The 13,190-nt window shown below is 38.9% G+C and overlaps 1 protein-coding gene across 2 annotated transcripts in view; it reads left to right on the top strand.

Annotated features, from left to right (window-relative positions):
- zcchc8 (zinc finger, CCHC domain containing 8) overlaps positions 1-12,190 on the top strand; it is a 16,633-nt gene extending 4,443 nt beyond the window's left edge. The window contains 9 exon segments of one of the 2 annotated variants that reach the window (NM_001083818.1): positions 620-723; positions 855-920; positions 2,330-2,390; positions 2,531-2,655; positions 4,903-5,039; positions 5,242-5,351; positions 6,102-6,188; positions 7,142-7,259; positions 11,011-12,190. In NM_001083818.1, coding sequence (NP_001077287.1) covers positions 620-723; positions 855-920; positions 2,330-2,390; positions 2,531-2,655; positions 4,903-5,039; positions 5,242-5,351; positions 6,102-6,188; positions 7,142-7,259; positions 11,011-11,810 — 1,608 coding nt within the window. In that variant the 3' untranslated portion in view covers positions 11,811-12,190. 2 annotated transcript variants of the gene reach the window in all.
- Positions 12,191-13,190: the final 1,000 nt, after the last annotated feature.

Below are 13,190 nucleotides of genomic sequence, written 5' to 3'. Positions count from 1 at the left end.
TCACTTTAAGCTGTATAGAAGTGTCTTGAAAAATATCTACTAAAATATTGTCATCATGGCAAAGATAAAATAAATCAGTTTTTAGAAATGAGTTATTAAAAATGTTATGTTTAGAAATGTGTTGAAACAATCTTACCTCCGTTACACAGGAATTGGAGAAAAAAAATAAAAAATAGGGGCGCTAATAATTCAGGGGGGCTAATCATTCTGACTTCAGCTGTATATTCCCAGTAATGTGCAGCGCTAACATAATTTTTTTTCAAATAATTGAACATCTAATTATACTGTATTATACTTTGTTAAGGTCTACTTTTCGTCTACCCTCAAAATAACATCTAATAATAGAGTTCTTTATAAATGTTTTTAAGGCCCAGGCATACATGATGATTGCGCACATGTTGTATAAGTCATTCTTGATTTTTTTTTTTCATACATTTAGAGTAAGTTTTAGCACAAACGTTTTTGTTGAATCATGACTTAATTGTGAAAATGCACATTTCACACCAAAATTAGTGCGTACATGTTTGCATGAATGAATGAGACTTATTATTTGTATTCAGTTTCTAGACTGTTGACACCACTTTAAAGTAAACCAGCACTTCTTGTTCGTGTTCTGCAGGTAATCGGCAGCGTCTTATACTTCACCGACTTCTGTGTTGATAAACTGGGTCAGCCGCTAATGAATGAAAGCCCTCAACAGACCGAAGGATGGGAGGTTCCCAAGTATCCTAAACGTTTATACCCGGCTGTGCATCTACACACCCTGTGCTCTTTATAATTTATGATTTTGTGCTCTTTAAGTCTGCTTTACTCTCATCTCTGTGCATCACTGCTCCTGAATCATTATTGCAAAGATACCAGCAGGTCTTTGGTCAGATCATTGCCCTTGAAGGCCAGGATGTGGAGATAAAGCAGAAAAGGTATGGCAAGAATTTAAGGGAACACTGTAGTTTAAATACCAAACCTCACTAAGGATAGTTTTCTGTCATGTGACCTGTACTGAGGTTGGCGGGCTAAAAGACAATGGGCCATAATGGCAGCTATACTAGAGTCTCCATAGAAATGCAGCATTTTCCATCTGTTTCAAGATACTAATATTTGGATAACATATAAACAAAACAAGATGGTCAAATTATAAGTACAAACTAAACTGTAGGCACTTGTGATCCATATGCAGCACCCGCAGCCACTTTTCAGTCATTTAAAAGCCTCATGTCAGAGCTCCAATTCGGCAGTGTTTACATTTGTTTTGTGGACATTCCTTTGGGATTTAGTGTGCTTTCACAACTAGACTTTTGTTTCGGAACCTGTCTCGTTTGGCCAGTTAGCGCGGTTTATTTGGCATATGTGAATCTAGCTATCACGCTCTAATCCGCGGCCAAACAATCGCTGCGAGATCGCCTGAATGCGGTGGTCTCGGCTCGATTGAAACGAACTCTGGAGCGGATCGATTGTAGTGAGAAAGCGATACGATCCGAGCCCGGCTATATCACAGTGTGTTATGGATATGTAATAGGCATACGGCTATATAAAGAGAGAATTATGAGTAGGGCGGGAGGTCATTTCAGACATCCCAAGTCTCCGGGAAGTTTCAGGAGTCTTCTCCAAATGCACAGAGACTCCTGGATGCCCGCAAACTAGTGATAATCTCCCGGAAATCGTGCGTCTCCTCAAATACGTTGCACACCCTCCCCACCGCATCCCTCCTCGCTCTTCAGACACGTCGCGAGCACCTTGTCAAACACCACCAAACCACCACCCCCCTGACAGCTGAGCGGGATTCTGCAAAATAAACCGTGGAACTCTGACCAATGTGAGGAGAGTTTACTCACGCGTGACTTGTTTTAGCTGTTTTGGTAGAAATTTTGCCGTGTGAAAGCGAACCGCACCAAGAACAAAGCAACAATGTAACAATTTTAATCCCTGTCTCGGAACAACTGAATCGATTCACAGGTGTGAAAGCACCCTTAGTCATTAGTGATGGCGTTATAGTGCATAAGAGTCTGCTTTTAGTGTCGTTTTTTGTTCGGATTAATATTTGTTGGTAGGGAAAATCTATTCGTTTTCTCCTGACACGTTCCCAGAAGTGTTTCTCATCATTGAGTATTGCTGTATCTTATTGCACAACAAATATCCATTTGTTTGCCCTAAAAAATGAGAAATTGATACTTTTCTGGTACTGCAAGACTAATAATACATGGCTTTTTATGCTATTATTGTTAATAGTGCTGTCTGTTAATCTAATTCCTTTTATTTATTTGCCTTTCTGGTTTTATTTTTATTTAGCTCATTTCTGAGGAATTGAAATCTGCTAATGTTATCTTTTCAGACCTAAACCGTGCTGTTTTAACTGCTGTTCTGAGGACCATCAACTACGAGACTGTCCAAAGGTGTTTCTCTTTGCTTATAGACCACCCTTCTGTTAATACAAGAGTTGTGTTTATAGATGCATTATTTTGAAAAGCATGGTTGTAAATCAGACTCAGAGTGTGTTCATATTTTTACATTTCATGTTTTATCATTGTTTAAGCCCAAAGATATGGCTCGCATCAATGAAAAGAGGAAGGAGTTTTCCCAGAACAATCAGAGCAATCAGCGTTACCACGCAGAAGAGGTGGAAGAGCGATTCGCGAAGTACAAACCCGGAATTATGAGGTCAGCCATATTATGAAGTAGTATGAGTGACTGCACATATGTTTTATTTTGTTTTCATTGATTTGTCTTCGATGCCGAAAGTCATTAGAATGTAGGGCTGCTTGGTTATAGGAAAAATCAGAATCAAGATTATTTTTGGTCGTAATTGTAATCAGGATTATTCAAAACGATTATCAGTTGAAGTCTAAATTATTAGCGCTCCTGTGATTTTTTTTTTTTTTTTTTTTTTTTTTTTTTTTTTTAAATTTTTATTTATTTATTTTTTTTTATAAATATTTCCCAAATTATGCTTAACAGAATTTTTAACAGTATTTTCAATAATATTTTTTCTTCTGGAGAAAGTCTTGTTTGTTTTATTTTAGCTAGAATAAAAGCAGTTTTAAACATTTTAAAACCTATTTTAAGGTCAATATTATTAGCCCCCTTAAGCAATATATTTTTTGATTGTCTGCAAAAGAAACTACGGTTATACAATAACTTGCCTAATTAAGCCTTTGAATCACACTTTGAATCTGAATACTTGTATTTTGAAAAATATCTAGTAAAATATTTACTGTCATCACAGCAAAGATAAATGAAATCAGCTATTAGAAACAAGCTATTAAAACTATTATGTTTAGAAATGTGTTGAAAAAAAATCTTTCCAATAAACAGAAATTGGGGGGAAAGGGCTGCTAATACTTCAGGAGGGCTAATAATTCTGACTTCAACTGCAAATACTGTATACAGTTATTTTCCACCCTGCAAAGGAAAGAGAAATAAATACAATAGAATAAAAATATGAAACAAACTGTGCTTTAAGCATTTTCACTGTAAGAAAAACCCTTAGCTACAAAAGTCCTTCAGTCAAGAGCAGTGAGGGATTTTCTCCTTTTGTTGTTTGATTAATAGTGATTAAAACAGCCGGCAGCAGGAATACTGTGCGCTGTCACTTTAATGGTTTCTCTTTCACTTGTCTTTTGATTCTCCACTCGTGTGTTTATTACACAAATGAGGGTTAATATGAATAATCACTAAACACTGCTATTTGACCATTAAAGCACTCACATTAAGATGACTTTACATGTGTGTGTGCTCTGCTCGTCTCTGAGCGCAGTGTGCGAATGAGACTGAATGCTGACTGCATGCTATGTGTGCGCCCCACGCACACACACACACAGAATACAATCTCTTTCACGCTTTTAAAAACATGCATGATTTGAATGTTCATCAATGAATGATGCGCATCGAGGGCTAAAAAAGTTACATTACAGGACATGCTTTTAGACATTTTAATGTGAAACTGAGCTTTGCAGAGCAAACAAATGTGTATAACTGGAAAGGGGCTGGTTACGGCAGTATATGATGGAATAATCGTTTTATCTTGATTACTGATTTTGATAATCTGATTACTGATTATCGATTTTATTGATTACTGATTTTGGAGCTCCGGACATCATTCAGGTATAATGATATTCTATAATGTGCACGTATGATGAAGACACTGACAATATGCAACATTATGAAATCACTTTGAATACGTGCGCAGATCAGCACCTTTTCCGCGCTCACATTTGCATGTCACGACCACGTGCGCTCGATGTACATTACAAATAAAGCCATTTACATTATAAATAAAGGATGCACATTTGTTATAATCCTCTGCTAGTCATCTGTCCTGATGTCTTCATTTATTCAGTGGAACAGATTCCAATTGTCATGAAATTTACATGATAAAACAAATTTATAAAAATATATTTTATAATAAGCTAAAACCTATTAAAAAGCAGGGACTGCGCTGAAGGAATGTAAAAGCTTCCTTTTTTTTTGTCCTCGGCTGATCATGTCTGATACAATGACTTGCCTAATTACCCTAACTTGCCTAAATAACCTAGTTAAATGTCACTTTAAGCTCAATGCTAGTATCTCGAAAATATAATTTACTGTCATCATGGCAAAGATAAAATAAATCAGTTATTAGAAATGAATTATTAAAACTATTATGTTTAGAAATGAGTTGACAGAATCTTTTTTCCATTAAACAAAAATTTGGCCAAAATATACAGTACAAGAGAGCTAAGGATTTAGGAGGGTTAATAACTCTTCAACTGTATATCAGAACTTAATTTTTTGTGATTATTATTAGTAGCAAGGTGATTTTTCTTAGTATTTAGATTTTTTTTAACTATACGTCAATGGAAAGCTTGTCTTTTAGTGTCACATATCAGACTTATGCAATTTTGATGCATTTTTAAACTTTCTTTTTAGTCAAGACCTTCTTGATGCTCTTGGTATGACTACAAACACCCTTCCTCCATTCATCTATCGCATGAGGGAGCTCGGTTACCCGCCTGGATGGCTCAAAGAGGCAGAATTGGAAAACTCAGGCCTGATGCTTTATGATGGTAAGAGATTCACAAGGCTGGTGATTAACCACGCAACAAAAACATCAGGTCAAGACTTTATTGTAAGGATTTGTTAATTACTCAGATAAAGGTTTTCTTACATGAAAGTTCCGTCATAGCTTGGTTTATATGCATGATTAAAAATTATCTAAAACTATCAAAATAAAACGAATCACCATTGACTCGAACTCTTCTTTGCAAGGATCTAACGATGGAGATGAAAATAACCACAGCCAAAAGATATCCTATGATGTCTCAAAGCTGGTTGATTTTCCAGGGTTCAATGTCAACGCACCACCCAACATAAGAGACGTAAGTTCACGATCACTCTCATCACACACACACACACACACACACACACACAAATAAAAAGAAACTTCTTAATGGTTTAAAGGTGTAGTATGTAAGTTTGACACCCAGTAGTTGAAATAGGTATTGTATTTCTGGTTCAAAACGCATGCAAGCGCAGGTTGCCAGATTGAGGACCGTCGACTATCGAGCCTAAAGGCTGATTTAAATCTTGTTCTAAATGAAATAATATTTATACTATTTGCTAATTATTAACCACCTCCTGTGGAACTCTGAATCTGCATCTCATTTTGGAGTCTGCTACTGTCCATCGGTGGTTACATTTCAGTCACAGACGCATGCTTTGAGAGCCTTCCCGATTGAATGAATGAAATATGCTGTTTTCCATCAAGGCAACTCTGGGTGTTGAAATATAATTGGCTAAACTGGCATTAGGCAGATTAAAATTAGCAAAACAAAAGCAAACATTCCGGCATGGACATGTTCAAAGCAGAAAATCTGACTTCAGCATTTATTTTAAGATAAGCAAGAATGTTCACTTAGCATGTTTCAGAAATCTCTGCAAACATATTATGGTATTTTTATGCTTTAGAAGAGTCAAAAACTTACATGCAGCACCTTTAAATGGATTTATGTCAACATATCTGTGTTCAAGATTATCTGAGCAAATATTTTTCTCTGTTTAGTGTCTCGATTTATTTAAATCCATCACAACTGCGTACATTAAAAATGTGTTTGTTTTTTAATATGCAGGATTACAGGTCGTTCGGCTCCATTCCAATGCAACCTCAACACTGGAAGCAAAACTTTGCAGCCTTTTTGAGCAATACTTTTCCAACGGTAAAAAAAGTACTGTATATCTCAGTCCTGAATTGCAGCTACATTTCAAGTAGATTTCGTTCTTGAACTGGAATGGCATAGAACAAATGTATTAACTGTGCATTGGAATTAAATCTGGTATTAATGTATAATGCAAAATACTGATAGGGAACATTTAGTTCTGTTACTAATTGTTTTTGTAATTACTGATATATGTTTTAAACCACGATAACAGTCCACAATTTTCAGCTTTAGCTTCTGATGCTAACCTCAAACCCGATACCACATGGCATATCTAAAACCAAGGTCTCAAAATGTCTTAAATTCACTGAAATGTTGTGCTGTAGGTCTTCAATCATTTTAAACAGATCTTAATTTTGCTTTGTCAAGTAAAGCTACTCAATTTAGCTTTTAATGCTAACCACAAACCAGATACCACATGGCATATCTAAAACCAAAGTCTTAAAATGTCTTAAATTCTCTGAAATGTTGTGCTGTAGGTCTTCAATCATTTTAAACATCTCGATTTTGCTTTGTCCAAGTAAAGCTACCCAATTTAGCTTCTCATGCCAACTACAAACCAGATACCACATGGCATATGTAAAACCAAGGTGGTCGCTGGGTCTTAAAATGTCTTAAATTCTCTGAAATGTTGTGCTCTAGGTCTTCAATCATTTTAAACATCTCAATTTTGCTTTGTCCAAGTAAAGCTTCTCAGTTTGGCTAACATCCATCCAACCACCAACAATACATCTCAATAAAACCGTAATTTCTATATTTAAGTTTTTTTATTGCAAAGAGATTCACAACAGCTGTATAATATGTGTTCTTATTCCAAACTGTTAATTAAAGTTTTTAAATTAATAATAGATTGTTTAATTCGCAGATACAAAATGTACCTGCAATTCTGGAATCATCCATATTTGTATATTTTCCTAGCGATTGTTTAACCTTCTGGATCTGTATGTGCACAGCAGGACAGCGGCAGCAGTAAGAGGCCTCATGAGTCTGATTCCACACCCCAGAAGACAAAGAAAAGGAAATCTGGCTCCGATCAGACTCTCCAAGCATCAGATATGGAGATCGAGTCAGGTACACAACTTTCACTTGAAATTTAATTAAAGTTGCTGTATTGGTGTTTGTCAGCTGTGATGCTAAAATGCTCGCGACAGACTCAGGCCCCGTTTACACTAATGCGTTTTAGTTTTTAAACGCATAAGTTTTGCTACGGTTACGCCATCCGTCCACACTACGCCGGAATTCTCGAGCGCCGAAAACGGAGCATTTTGAAAATGCTGGAGAGGCCGTTTTCATTCTAAAACGCTGCTGCTCCGTTTCAGTGTGGATGAAGAAAAACGGAGAAATCTGAAAACGGAGGCGGGACTGCTGAGATTCGCTACCTGATTGGGGCTTTTGTTTCATTGCGTATCCTTCCCTTATTCGTCAAGTCCCTATCACATGACTATAACACATGACTTTAACGCTACCAGAAGACAGTACTGTAAACAGAAATATGGGCACAGAAATGGGAGCGTTGTTTGCACTATTGTCTGTTTTGGGCGCCATTGTGCAGTGATTCATTTGTTACGTTTAGTAACAACTCGACCTCGACGTCTGTCCATAAAAATACCTCTCTTGCTTTCTTTACCATCGCGTTTAATGTTCAACCAGTGTTTGTTGACTAACAATAACCAAATGACGCATGCTTTCTGTTTATACTAGAATGCGCATGCCCAGAGTGCGTGAATGGTCACGTGATATACGTTTTTGGTGGCTTAGTGTGGACGGAGATATGTTCAGAGACGCTAGGTGAAACGCTAGTGTGGACACAGATCGTTTTTGATCTAAAACGCCGTTTTCAAACTAAAGTGCACTAATGTAAACGGGACCTCAGAGATTGGTTGAATGGATTCGAAAACACTCAACTGTGGACCCATTTCACTAGACTGTTCTGACACGTTTAACGGTGATCCTAAATCTTTAAAGAGCCCCTATTTTGAATTATAAAAGGTCATGTTTTGGTTTTGGGTTCTGCATTTATTCTTACTTGATTGTCCCAACGACTCGATATGATTGTTTACCAATTTGTTCCTAAACAAATTTCATTTGTTTTTTAATGTCTCCTGTGCGCTGATTGGGTCAATGACCCTGTCTGTTGCGATTGGTCAACTGGGTTCTGCGCGAAAGGCGAGACAGAAACACCCGCCACGGCTATAAGGGTAGCAGAATATGTGAGAGCCCAGTGCAGGAATGCAATAAAGCAATGCAGTTAAACACCAGAGCTCTGTGTTTTAATAGCCATTTTAAATCTATTGTTCGTACGTTCTGTGTGGTGGCCCCACGGCTCTGGAACTCTCTCCCGCCAGCACTGAGAACTCTGGGATCAGTTGAACGTTTTAAAAAGCGTTTAAAGACACATCTTTTTGGTCAAGCTTTTAATTAACAGTAGTAGTGTTTCTGTATTTTGAATTTTTAATTAGTTTTAATATGTTTTAACATGTCTTTTTTTATTGTCCTGTGTTCTTTTACTTGTTTTCTCTTTTTGTAAAGCACTTTGTGACTCAATGTCTGGGAAAGGTGCTATATAAATAAACCTTTACTTACTTACTTACAGCATATTCCTTTACTTTTAACCCTAACCCCAAATCAGAACAATGACACACATTCAGTATTAACCCACACAATGGCAAAAGTTGAACTATTTTAAAAATTGACCGTGCCACGCTTGTGTATGAACAACTGATCGTAGCAAAGGCAAACTGCAGATGTCTGCGAGTTCAGAAATGCATTTAAATCGGTAAAGGAAGAACTACATGTCATGTTTTTAACATGGTTTTGGACGGAATATGTGAATCGCCCTGTTCTGCCCTCACTCCGGTGTCTCTCTTCCCATAGTTAGACAGAAAGATAAACTCTTTCCAAAATGTGAGATTGTGGGAGATTGCTGCTTTATTCCATGCCACATAGAGTATGTTGAAACAGAGTGAAACTATGTAAAAAGATGCACATAAAATGAGCTAGTTATCTATGTACACAACAATAATATCTGAGATGGAATATAAATACAAACAGATAATAAACTTACAGACAATGCTTCTGCAGATGATCACAGGATGAGTGGATTGTAAGTGTCTTCTTGTAGGGTGTTCTTTTTAAATGAGGCAAATAACTGATTCTAAAGCCTGATTTATACTTCTGCGTCAGGTGACCGGCGTAGCCCACGGCGCATGCAACGCGCGTGGCTGTGCATTTATACTTCTGCGCGCTGTATGTGTTGGTCTGCATTAACACTTCAGAAACGCTAGTTGGCAGTGAGGTGTTAATGTTCCTCTGTGTCGAGATTCTTCGCTGCTTTTTTGCTTTTCCTGAACACTTCCGGGATGTACAAGTGGCTCAAACTCGCTCATTTTGAGGCAGGAACCGGCGGACGTGCAACAACTTTAACTATGAGGTAAACACAAAACAAAACTTTTCATCCGGAGCTCCTTCACGGGACTCCACACTTGTAAACAATCGCTCGCGCCATTCGTGCGGCTCTCGGTCCCGCCCAGACTCGTCAGCGCTACCAAGCCGACCAATCACAGAGCTTACGCTATGCGTCGTTGCGACGTGTAGTTACAATTTTTAAGAGGTGCACGTCAGTGACGGCCACGGCGAAGGGCTATGCGTCAGCGCCGTAGCATACGCCGGCGTTTGACGCAGAAGTATAAATCAGCCTTACCTGTCAGAATATTTCTATGGCAACAACAATTTAAAAGAAGCTAAATGACTAGGCATAATTTATAGGCTGCGTCCAAAACCGCCTACTACTCAGTAGGTACTGCATTTGAAATTAAACGTACTACTCGGCGGTTAGAAAAGTACGTTCTATACAGTATGAATGTGAAAAGTATGAATGAAATTCGGACGTACTACATCCGCCATTTTGTCATGTACACGTGACCTACCTGCGTCAATTGCGTCACTTCACTCTCATTCATGAATTCTCTTGGGGCATCATGGGATAGCGCAGCATGCATGGGATGCGCACTCCAGAATCTCGCCGGAAGTAGTAAGTCACACGGGTACTTCTCACATACGGATTTTCGAATTCTATGAATACTACTTGCCTCGCATACTGATTTTAGCGTACTGTATAGTATGGAAGTATGCGGTTTCAGACGCAGCCAGTGATTCTGAATACTAATATTTAGTAGATGATCCAGCATACGCCCTTTAAAGATTTAACCTGAGAGATACGGTACATGCACTGATCTATAATAGATACTTGTTTACAAGCCGCGTGGAGCAACATACAATTAAACAAATATTTTGCAAACTACACAAAACGAGGTGACAATTTTAACCACACTTAAGGCTGATTTATACTTCTGCGTCAAACGCACGCGTATGCTACAGCGTTGACGCATAGCCCTATGCCGTGGCCATCGCTGACGTGCATCTATCAAATAATGTAACTACACGTCCCAATGACACATTGCGCAAGCTCTGTGATTGGTCGGCTTGATATCAATGACGAGTCTGGGCGGGACCGAGAGTGATTGTTTACAAGTGTGGAGTCCTGTGAAGGAGCTCTGGATGGAAAGTTTTTTTGTGTTTACCTCATAGTTAAAGTTGTTGCACGTCCGCCGGTTCCTGCCTCAAAATGAGCGAGTTTAGCGACTTTAGTAAGTGGTTGATGGAACGAGAGAATAATCTTGCATGGGTAAATGTTGTGCACACCCATCCCCTACCCCCTTCAAAAAAGGCAGCTGATCAGTTTTGCATTGGTAGTAAAATGCTAGTAAATTCAACTTTAGGATTCCTGTTTAATGCTTTATTGTTAATTTTTGTCATTTTACAGATCATGACATGCCTCAAATGAGATCTGATGGCTTCCAGTTTCACCCACCTCTCCCTCCCGGCACTTCATCTATAGGAACTCCTCCTCCTCTTCCACTGGGAACGCCTCCATCAACCCCTCCCATCCCTAAGGGAACTCCACCAGCAACCCCACCTACAAACGAAAACCCATCCACCCATGCCAGAGCTCAAACGGAGGGTGAAGAGTCCGAGGACGGGCTCACTTTGGAGGAACTAGAGGAGCAGCAGAGGCTTCTTTGGGCAGCCCTTGAGAAAGCTGACACCACAACCAACAGCGATTCTGATACCCCCGTCCCGAGTTCCCCCAGTGTGGTCACTTCTCTTAAATTTGACACTGAAGATGATGGAGAAAAGATGGAGGACTCCATCCATACGTTTGAAATCAAGAGCACACCCTCCTCACCCGCTGTGAGTAATGTTTGTGAGGATGAGATGACTGATAAAACCACCAGTGATGGAAAGCAGGAGATCGATTTGCAAGCAGAAATGAGCGATATTATTGTCCTGGATGAAGTTTACGGGGAAAACGGGAATCCTGATGCTTCAGACGCTCCACAGAAAAATGTGCAAGAGTCCAGTTCTGAAGTGGCGGATGATATTGAGGAAAGCGGTGTAAATAAAGTAACTTTCGTCCCACATCGTAGCAGATTTGCAGCGGGGATAATCCCCTTCGAGGACACTCCTGAGTTTACGGAGGTAGCTGAAGCGACAGGGGTTTACCTTAAAATTCGAGATTTACTAAAAGGCTCGCCAAGAAATCAAGCCAAAAGCAAGAAATGATCTCGAGGTTGTCTGTTTTTACTTGCGCGTCTGTCGACAACATGCATTGTTTTCTCTTCTTATCGCAGTCCTTTTGTATGTAGTTTTACTTTTGGGTGCTTTGTATCTTTTTACTGCTGTCGTGCGATTTTTAAAGATGAAAAGGTCACGTTTGTTTTGTACATGAATATTAACGGATTGTGGGTATGCGTTCTGTGTACAGGCGTTTTTTATTCTTCTTCCTCCTGTTCCATCTTCTGTTATTACAGTTTGCGTTCACTACATCTCGTGGCATGTAATTAATTGTGAATATTTTTTTCCATTCAGATTTCTTATGGCCGAATTAAAAGGTTTTAACTTGAACTTGGTAGTAAAATTAAATCGGTGCACTTTTGGTCGTTTTTGGGATTCTTTGCTTTTTTTCTTTGGAAAGGTGGGGTTATATTATTATTGTGGCTTAAGAAAGCCAACGTAATGTTATACTACATAAACTTCTTAGACTATTTTAAGAACGCATCTCTTCCTGGGCCGTTCATACTACAACCACCAAACTAACTCCAAACCTCTAATCTATACTGAATTAAGCTGCAATGTCTTTTCCATCTGATCCGACTTACGGTTTTCCGAAAACTGACCTGGAAAATTCAGAAAAGTCCCATTGACTTAACATTGGACCAAACTTTGTGACCTCATAACTTTGCTCCAGACTGTCGTACAGACTTAAGGTTGGTCTAATTTATCTCAGGCTACCAATCTGCCAATCACTGATGACCTTTAAACTTTTTAGCCACACCCTAGCAACCCCTTATGGCGTGTTAGCATCTGTCCACTGACTTTCATTATAAAAAACTACCATTGACTTTACATTGGACATACTGATAACATACCAATCCATACTAGAAACATACTAATCCATCCATACTAGCAACATACTAAATTCATGCTAACAACATGCTAGTTTATACTAGAATCATGCTATTAACATGCTAATGCATATTGGAACCATGTTAACAGCATGCTAATTAATGCTATAAACATGCTAGCATGTTAATTCATACTAGTAACATGCTAATTTATGCACCCGCCTAGTAACACCTTAGCAACCGCCATAGCAACCACTCAGAACACCCCATCAATCAACTAACAACACTTTAGCAACCACTCAGATCTCCGTAGCAGCACCTTAGAAACTGCCTAGCGATGTCTTAGCAACCACCTAGCAACACCTTAGCAACTGCCTAGCAACCACTCAGAACACCCTAGCAACCAGCTAGCAACACCTTGGCAATCACCTAGCAACACCCTAGCAATCGCCGAGCAACACTTTAGCAACCACCTAGCATCACCTTAGCAATGGCCTAGAACACCTTAGCAACTACCTAGCAACTATTCAGAACACCC

Source organism: Danio rerio, chromosome 5, assembly GCF_052040795.2.
Source record: "Danio rerio strain M-AB ecotype USA chromosome 5, GRCz13ab, whole genome shotgun sequence".
NCBI lineage: Eukaryota > Metazoa > Chordata > Actinopteri > Cypriniformes > Danionidae > Danio > Danio rerio.
Note: the sequence above shows the minus strand (reverse complement) of the source record. Positions and strands in the feature narration are given on the sequence as shown.